At 47.3% G+C, this 10000-nt stretch overlaps 1 protein-coding gene across 2 annotated transcripts in view; it reads right to left on the bottom strand.

Moving 5' to 3' along the window:
* LOC109910206 (cationic amino acid transporter 2-like) overlaps positions 1–10000 on the bottom strand; it is a 22741-nt gene that overhangs the window by 3981 nt on the left and 8760 nt on the right. For both annotated transcript variants that reach the window (XM_031798689.1, XM_031798688.1), the window contains 4 exons: positions 9722–9887; positions 9027–9163; positions 8484–8706; positions 1690–1826 (listed from right to left, as the gene is read on the bottom strand). In XM_031798689.1, coding sequence (XP_031654549.1) covers positions 1690–1826; positions 8484–8706; positions 9027–9163; positions 9722–9887 — 663 coding nt within the window. The remainder of the gene's footprint in view (positions 1–1689; positions 1827–8483; positions 8707–9026; positions 9164–9721; positions 9888–10000) is intronic.

Below are 10000 nucleotides of genomic sequence, written 5' to 3'. Positions count from 1 at the left end.
GATAGAGAGGGATGGGGTGTTACCTGCTACGACCCCAGAGGAGAGGGTAGAGAGAGAGAGATAGAGAGGGATGGGGTGTTATCTGCTACGACCCCGGGGGAGAGGGTAGAGAGAGAGATAGAGAGGGATGGGGTGTTACCTGCTACGACCCCGGGGGAGAGGGTAGAGAGAGAGATAGAGAGGGATGGGGTGTTATCTGCTACGACCCCGGGGGAGAGGGTAGAGAGAGAGATAGAGAGGGATGGGGTGTTACCTGCTATGACCCCGGGGGAGAGGGTAGAGAGAGAGATAGAGAGGGATGGGGTGTTATCTGCTACGACCCCAGAGGAGAGGGTAGAGAGAGAGATAGAGAGGGATGGGGTGTTATCTGCTACGACCCCGGGGGAGAGGGTAGAGAGAGAGATAGAGAGGGATGGGGTGTTACCTGCTATGACCCCGGGGGAGAGGGTAGAGAGAGAGATAGAGAGGGATGGGGTGTTATCTGCTACGACCCCAGAGGAGAGGGTAGAGAGAGAGATAGAGAGGGATGGGGTGTTATCTGCTACGACCCCAGAGGAGAGGGTAGAGAGAGAGATAGAGAGGGATGGGGTGTTACCTGCTACGACCCCAGAGGAGAGGGTAGAGAGAGATAGAGAGGGATGGGGTGTTACCTGCTACGACCCCAGAGGAGAGGGTAGAGAGAGAGAGATAGAGAGGGATGGGGTGTTATCTGCTACGACACCGGAGGAGAGGGTAGAGAGAGAGAGATAGAGAGGGATGGGGTGTTACCTGCTATGACCCCAGAGGAGAGGGTAGAGAGAGAGATAGAGAGGGATGGGGTGTTACCTGCTACGACACCGGAGGAGAGGGTAGAGAGAGAGATAGAGAGGGTTGGGGTGTTACCTGCTACGACCCCGGGGGAGAGGGTAGAGAGAGAGATAGAGAGGGTTGGGGTGTTACCTGCTACGACCCTGGGGGAGAGGGTAGAGAGAGAGAGATAGAGAGGGATGGGGTGTTACCTGCTACGACCCTGGGGGAGAGGGTAGAGAGAGAGATAGAGAGGGATGGGGTGTTACCTGCTACGACCCCGGGGGAGAGGGTAGAGAGAGAGATAGAGAGGGATGGGGTGTTACCTGCTACGACCCCGGGGGAGAGGGTAGAGAGAGAGAGATAGAGAGGGATGGGGTGTTACCTGCTACAACCCCGGGGGAGAGGGTAGAGAGAGAGAGATAGAGAGGGATGGGGTGTTATCTGCTACGACCCCGGGGGAGAGGGTAGAAAGAGAGATAGAGAGGGATGGGGTGTTACCTGCTATGACCCCGGGGGAGAGGGTAGAAAGAGAGATAGAGAGGGATGGGGTGTTACCTGCTATGACCCCGGGGGAGAGGGTAGAGAGAGAGAGATAGAGAGGGATGGGGTGTTACCTGCTACGACCCCGGGGAGAGGGTAGAGAGAGAGAGATAGAGAGGGATGGGGTGTTACCTGCTACGACACCGGAGGAGAGGGTAGAGAGAGAGATAGAGAGGGATGGGGTGTTACCTGCTACAACCCGGAGGAGAACATAGAGAGAGAAATAGAGAGGGATGGGGTGTTACCTGCTACGACCCCGGGGGAGAGGGTAGAGAGAGAGAGATAGAGAGGGATGGGGTGTTACCTGCTACAACCCAGAGGAGAGGGTAGAAAGAGAGATAGAGAGGGATGGGGTGTTACCTGCTACGACCCCGGAGGAGATGGTAGCGATGACAGGACTTTGTCTGGCGCTGACCTTACTGAGGGGCTTGAAGAGGAGACCGTCTCTGGCCATAGCAAACAGCACGCGGGGCATAGGGAACATGGAACCCAACAGGCTGTACAGGAGACAGACAGACACAGAGAGCCATCAGACATGTTACAGTATCAGGTCAAGGAACATGGAACCCACTAGACTGTACAGTCGTGGCCAAAAGTTTTGAGAATGACACAAATATAAATTTTCACAAAGTCTGCTGCCTCAGATTGTATGATGGCAATTTGCATATACTCCAGAATGTTATGAAGAGTGATCAGAAGAATTGCAAATAATTTCAAAGTCCCTCTTTGCCATGAACAAATGAACTGAATCCCCCAATAACATTTCCACTGCATTTCAGCCCTGCCACAAAAGGACCAGCTGACATCATGTCAGTTATTCTCTCATTAACACAGGTGTGAGTTGGTTGGAGATCACTCTGTCATGTTGATTCAGTTCGAATAACAGACTGGAAGCTTCAAAAGGAGGGTGGTGCTTGGAATCATTGTTCTTCCTCTGTCAACCATGGTTACCTGCAAGGAAACACTTGCCGTCAACATTGCTTTGCACAAAACGGGCTTCACAGGCAAGGATATTGCTGCCAGTAAGATTGCGCCTAAATCAACCATTTATTGGATCATTAAGAACTTCAAGGAGAGCGGTTCAATTGTTGTGAAGAAGGCTTCAGGGTGCTCAAGAAAGTCCAGCAAGCACCAGATCTGTCTCCTAAAGTTGATTCAGCTGCGGGATCGGGGCACCACCAGTACAAAGCTTGCTCAGGAATGGCAGCAGGCGGGTGTGAGTGCATCTGCACGCACAGTGAGGCGAAGACTTTTGGAGGATGGCCTGGTGTCAAGAAGGACAGCAAAGAAACCACTTCTCTCCAGGGAAAACATCAGGGACAGGCTGATATTCTGCAAAAGGTACAGTGATTGGACAACTGAGGACTGGGGTAAAGTCATTTTCTCTGATGAACCCCCTTTCAGATTGTTTGGGGCATCCGGAAGAAAGCTTGTGCAGAGATGACAAGGTGAGTGCTACCATCAGTCCTGTGTCATGCCAACAGTAAAGCATCCTGAGACCATTCATGTGTGGGGTTGCTTCTCAGCCAAGGGTGTGGGCTCAATCACAATTTTGCCTAAGAACACAGCCCTGAATAAAGAATGGTACCAACACATTCTCCGAGAGCAACTTCTCCCAACCATCCAGGAACAGTTTGATGACGAACAATGCCTTTTCCAGCGTGATGGAGCACCTTGCCATAAGGCAAAAGTTATAACTAAGTGGCTTGGGGATCAAAACATCAATATTTTGGGCCCATAGCCAGGAAACTCCCCAGACCTTAATCCCATTGAGAACTTCAAATCAAATCAAATCAAATTTATTTATATAGCCCTTCGTACATCAGCTGATATCTCAAAGTGCTGTACAGAAACCCAGCCTAAAACCCCAAACAGCAAGCAATGCAGGTGTAGAAGCACGGTGGCTAGGAAAACTCCCTAGAAAGGCCAAAACCTAGGAAGAAACCTAGAGAGGAACCAGGCTATGAGGGGTGGCCAGTCCTCTTCTGGCTGTGCCGGGTGGAGATTATAACAGAACATGGCCAAGATGTTCAAATGTTCATAAATGACCAGCATGGTCGAATAATAATAAGGCAGAACAGTTGAAACTGGAGCAGCAGCACGGCCAGGTGGACTGGGGACAGCAAGGAGTCATCATGTCAGGTAGTCCTGAGGCATGTTCCTAGGGCTCAGGTCCTCCGAGAGAGAGAAAGAGAGAATTAGAGAGAGCACGCTTAAATTCACACAGGACACCGAATAGGACAGGAGAAGTACTCCAGATATAACAAACTGACCCTAGCCCCCCGACACATAAACTACTGCAGCATAAATACTGGAGGCTGAGACAAGACTGAGTATAGCCCACAAAGGTCTCCGCCATGGCACAACCCAAGGGGAGGGGGGGGGGGGCGCCAACCCAGACAGGATGACCACATCAGTGAATCAACCGACTCAGGTGACGCACCCCCTCCAGGGACGGTACGAGAGAGCCCCAGTAAGCCAGTGACTCAGCCCCTGTAATAGGGTTAGAGGCAGAGAATCCCAGTGGAAAGAGGGGAACCGGCCAGGCAGAGACAGCAAGGGCGGTTCGTTGCTCCAGAGCCTTTCCGTTCACCTTCCCACTCCTGGGCCAGACTACACTCAATCATATGAACCACTGAAGAGATGAGTCTTCAGTAAGGACTTTAAGGTTGAGACCGAGTTTGCGTCTCTGACATGGGTAGGCAGACCGTTCCATAAAAATGGAGCTCTATAGGAGAAAGCCCTGCCTCCAGCTGTTTGCTTAGAAATTCTAGGGACAATTAAGAGGCCTGCGTCTTGTGACCATAGCATACGTGTAGGTATGTACGGCAGGACCAAATCAGAGAGATAGGTAGGAGCAAGCCCATGTAATGCTTTGTAGGTTAGCAGTAAAACCTTGAAATCAGCCCTTGCTTTGACAGGAAGCCAGTGTAGGGAGGCTAGCACTGGAGTAATATGATCCAATTTTTGGGTTCTAGTCAGGATTCTAGCAGCCGTATTTAGCACTAACTGAAGTTTTTTTAGTGCTTTATCCGGGGAGCCGGAAAGTAGAGCATTGCAGTAGTCTAACCTAGAAGTGACAAAAGCATGGATAAAACTTTCTGCATCATTTTTGGACAGAAAGTTTCAGATTTTTGCAATGTTACGTAGATGGAAAAAAGCGGTCCTTGAAATGGTCTTGATATGTTCTTCAAAAGAGAGATCAGGGTCCAGAGTAACGCCGAGGTCCTTCACAGTTTTATTTGAGACGACTGTACAACCATTAAAATTAATTGTCAGATTCAACAGAAGATCTCTTTGTTTCTTGGGACCTAGAACAAGCATCTCTGTTTTGTCCGAGTTTAAAAGTAGAAAGTTTGCAGCCATCCACTTCCTTATGTCTGAAACACATGCTTCTAGCGAGGGCAATTTTGGGGCTTCACCATGTTTCATTGAAATGTACAGCTGTGTGTCATCTGCATAGCAGTGAAAGTTAACATTATGTTTTTGAATGACATCCCCAAGAGGTAAAATATATAGTGAAAACAATAGTGGTCCTAAAACGGAACCTTGAGGAACACCGAAATTTACAGTTGATTTGTCAGAGGACAAACCATTCACAGAGACAAACTGATATCTTTCTGACAGATAAGATCTAAACCAGGCCAGAACTTGTCTGTGTAGACCAATTTGGGTTTCCAATCTCTCCAAAAGAATGTGGTGATCGATGGTATCAAAAGCAGCACTAAGGTCTAGGAGCACGAGGACAGATGCAGAGCCTCGGTCTGATGCCATTAAAAGGTCATTTACCACCTTCACAAGTGCAGTCTCAGTGCTATGATGGGGTCTAAAACCAGACTGAAGCATTTCGTATACATTGTTTGTCTTCAGGAAGGCAGTGAGTTGCTGCGCAACAGCCTTTTCTAACATTTTTGAGAGGAATGGAAGATTCGATATAGGCTGATAGTTTTTTTTATATTTTCTGGGTCAAGGTTTGGCTTTTTCAAGAGAGGCTTTATTACTGACACTTTGAGTGAGTTTGGTACACATGCGGTGGATAGAGAGCCATTTATTATGTTCAACATAGGAGGGCCAAGCACAGGACGCAGCTCTTTCAGTAGTTTAGTTGGAATAGGGTCCAGTATGCAGCTTGAAGGTTTAGAGGCCATGATTATTTTCATCATTGTGTCAAGAGATATAGTACTAAAACACTCTCTTGATCCTAGGTCCTGGCAGAGTTGTGCAGACTCAGGACAACTGAGCTTTGAAGGAATACGCAGATTTGAAGAGGAGTCCGTAATTTGCTTTCGAATAATCATGATCTTTTCCTCAAAGAAGTTCATGAATTTATCACTGCTAAAGTGAAAGCCATCCTCTCTTGGGGAATGCTGCTTTTTAGTTAGCTTTGCGACAGTATCAAAAAGGAATTTCGGATTGTTCTTATTTTCCTCAATTAAGTTAGAAAAATAGGATGAGCGAGCAGCAGTAAGGGCTCTTCGGTACTGCACGGTACTGTCTTTCCAAGCTAGTCAGAAGACTTCCAGTTTGGTGTGGCGCCATTTCCGTTCCAATTTTCTGGAAGCTTGCTTCAGAGCTCGGGTATTTTCTGTGTACGAGGGAGCTAGTTTCTTATGAGAAATGTTTTTAGTTTTTAGGGGTGCAACTGCATCTAGGCTATTGCGCAAGGTTAAATTGAGTTCCTCAGGTAGGTGGTTAACTGATTTTTGTCCTCTGGCGTCCTTGGGTAGACAGAGGGAATCTGGAAGGACATCAAGGAATCTTTGTGTTGTCTGAATTTATAGCACGACTTTTGATGTTCCTTGGTTGGGGTCTGAGCAGATTATTTGTTGCAATTGCAAACGTAATAAAATGGTGGTCTGATAGTCCAGGATTATGAGGAAAAACATTAAGATCCACAACATTTATTCCATGGAACAAAACTAGGTCCAGAGTATGACTGTGACAGTGAGTGGGTCCAGAGACATGTTGGACAAAACCCACTGAGTCGATGACGGCTCCGAAAGCCTTTTGGAGTGGGTCTGTGGACTTTTCCATGTGAATATTAACGTCACCAAAGATTAGAATATTATCTGCTATGACTACAAGGTCCGATAGGAATTCAGGGAACTCAATGAGGAACACTGTATATGGCCCAGGAGGCCTGTAAACAGTAGCTATAAAAAGTGATTGAGTAGGCTGCATAGATTTCATGACTAGAAGCTCAAAAGACGAAAACGTCTTTTTTTTTGGTGAATTGAAATTTGCTGTCGTAAATGTTAGCAACACCTCCGCCTTTGCGGGATGCACGGGGGATATGGTCACTAGTGTAGCCAGGAGGTGAGGCCTCATTTAAAACAGTAAATTCATCAGGCTTAAGCCATGTTTCAGTCAGGCCAATCACATCAAGATTATGATCAGTGATTAGTTAATTGACTATAATTGCCTTTGAAGTAAGGGATCTAACATTAAGTAGCCCTATTTTGAGATGTGAGGTATCATGATCTCTTTCAATAATGACAGGAATGGAGGAGGTCTTTATCCTAGTGAGATTGCTAAGGCGAACACCGCCATGTTTAGTTTTGCCCAACCTAGGTCGAGGCACAGACACGGTCTCAATGGTGATAGCTGAGCTGACTACACTGACTGTGCTAGTGCACCCTATATTTCATTGTGGAGCTAGAGGAGTTAGAGCCCTGTCTATGTTGGTAGATAAGATGAGAGCACCCCTCCAGCTAGGATGGAGTCCGTCATTCCTCAGCAGGTCAGGCTTGGTCCTGTATGTGGGTGAGTCCCAGAAAGAGGGCCAATTATCTACAAATTCTATCTTTTGGGAGGGGCAGAAAACAGTTTTCAACCAGCGATTGAGTTGTGAGACTCTGCTGTAGAGCTCATCACTCCCCCTAACTGGGAGGGGGCCAGAGCCAATTACTCGATGCCGACACATCTTTCCAGCTGATTTACACGCAGAAGCTATGTTGCGCTTGGTGATCTCTGACTGTTTCATCCTAACATCGTTGGTGCCGACGTGGATAACAATATCTCTATACTCTCTACACTCGCCAGTTTTAGCTTTAGCCAGCACCATCTTCAGATTAGCCTTAACGTCGGTAGCCCTGCCCCCTGGTAAACAGTGTATGATCGCTGGATGATTCGTTTTAAGTCTAATACTGCGGGTAATGGAGTCGCCAATGACTAGAGTTTTCAATTTGTCAGAGCTAATGGTGGGAAGCTTCGGCGTCTCAGACCCCGTAACGGGAGGAGTAGAGACCAGAGAAGGCTCGGCCTCTGACTCCGACTCACTGCTTAATGGGGAAAACCGGTTGAAAGTTTCTGACGGCTGAATGAGCGACACCGGTTGAGCGTTCCTACAGCATTTCCTTCCAGAAACCGTGAGAAAGTTGTCCGGCTGCGGGGACTGTGCGAGGGGATTTATACTACTATCTGTACTTACTGGTGGCACAGACGCTGTTTCATCCTTTCCTACACTGAAATTACCCTTGCCTAACGATTGCGTCTGAAGCTGGGCTTGTAGCACAGCTATCCTCGCCGTAAGGCGATCGTTCTCCTGTATATTATGAGATTAGTGGTCAATCCTCAAGAGGCGGGTGGACAAGCAAAAACCCACAGATTCTGACAAACTCCAAGCATTGATTATGCAAGAATGGGCTGCCATCAGTCAGATTGTGGCCCAGAAGTTAATTGACAGCGTGCCAGGGCGGATTGCAGAGGTCTTGACAAAGAAGGGTCAACAGAGCAAATATTGACTCCTGGCATCAACTTCATGTAATTGTCAATAAAAGCCTTTGACACTTATGAAATGCTTGTAATTATACTTCAGTATTCCATAGTAACATCTGACAAAAATATCTAAAGACACTGAAGCAGCAGACTTTGTGGAAATGTATATTTGTGTCATTCTCAAAACTTTTGGCCACGACTGTACAGGAGACAGACAGACAGACAGACAGACAGACAGACAGACAGACAGACAGACAGACAGACAGACAGACAGACAGACAGACACAGCAGACAGACAGACAGACAGACACAGCAGACAGACAGACAGACAGACACAGCAGACAGACAGACAGACAAAGACAAACCGGCCAACTGACTAACTGTAATGACGCCTGGTGACATCATCGACCAGGGACTTCCCGCGTTCTCCTACCTACCTGGTGGAGAGGGCGCAGAGTGAACCGACAGCCACCACATACTTGGCGGGCCCCCAGCCGATGTACTTGAAGGCCACGGGCAGCGGGCTGTTAACATTCAGCAGGTAGTAGGGCATCATCAGAGTGAGGGCCGCCGACACGGCAAAGTAGGCCAGGAAACAAATGAGGAGAGACGCCACGATGCCCAGCGGGATGGACTTCTGAGGGTTCTTTACCTCCTCACCTGGAGAGAGACAATGAATGAATTAATTAATTCATGAAGATCTGTCAATACAATCAATCCATCAGTTGATTGGCCAACCAGTTGATCAATCAATCAGCCAATACCGGTCAATTAAGCAAGCAAGGTTTAATCATGTAGAATATTAACTGTTGCAGTATGCCTAAGCATTCTGAGTAGAGTAGACATTACTGAAGATACACTATGGACGAAGTTTGGAGAAGCTCCTGGCTTTATCAGTGTTTCTGTAGGATGTAAATGTTTCTGACGTATATAGGTATATAGGTTAATGTGTCTGCACATGTTGAAAGATCAAAGCTTACTTGTTGTGGCGATGCAGTCGAAGCCTACGAAGGCGTAGAAACAGGTAGCGGCTCCAGAGATTGTCCCGTCGAAACCATACGGGAAGAACCCTCCAGCCCCATACATACTGGTCACGTTGACTGTAGAGGTTAGGTTCCTGGAGAGGTCACAATACAGGACATATATACTGGTCACATTGACTGTGGAGGTTAGGTTCCTGGAGAGGTCACAATACAGGACATACATACTGGTCACATTGACTGTGGAGGTTAGGTTCCTGGAGAAGACCATGTACATATGGTTGCAGAATAGTACCTTTCCAATCTTCTCTGGTTTTCCCGAAATCTTGGTTGAAGGATTCACGCTAATATTTCCTGCTAATACCACGGCTATAACATCCTCACACACATGTGACTGTATAGATATGTGTTCAACATCCACTGCAGTTGCTAGCAAGTTTGGTATGATGGGGCGGCTAGTGGTTAGAGTGTTGGACTTGTAACCATAAGGTTGCAAGTTCAAATCCCCGAGCTGACAAGGTACAAATCTGTCGTTCTGCCCCTGAACAGGCAGTTAACCCACTATTCCTATGCTGTCATTGAAAATAAGAATTTGTTCTTAACTGACTTGCCTAGTAAAATAAAGATTTTAAAAAAAAATTTAATGATGAAGGATATCTCATGTGTTTGTATTGTAATGAAACATGGTTGCATACTGTAATTCTGCTGTAGCGTTGATGAGCTCCTCCTGACTGATCTGCCAGTTACGGATGTCTCCCTTGACGAAGCCCGCTACAATGACAAACAGAAGTACCAGGATGTTGACGGCCGTGAAGATCTTGTTGACTATTGCCGATTCCTGGACACCGAAGGCCAGCAGACCTTCACAGGATGGAAACACATGGACCATGTGATCATCAGCAGCAGCAGCATCATCACCATTATCACCAGTACCCGATAGTTTTAATGTCTCTATGTGGTTAAACGAACCAATG

Source organism: Oncorhynchus kisutch, linkage group LG19, assembly GCF_002021735.2.
Source record: "Oncorhynchus kisutch isolate 150728-3 linkage group LG19, Okis_V2, whole genome shotgun sequence".
Classification (NCBI taxonomy): domain Eukaryota; kingdom Metazoa; phylum Chordata; class Actinopteri; order Salmoniformes; family Salmonidae; genus Oncorhynchus; species Oncorhynchus kisutch.
Note: the sequence above shows the minus strand (reverse complement) of the source record. Positions and strands in the feature narration are given on the sequence as shown.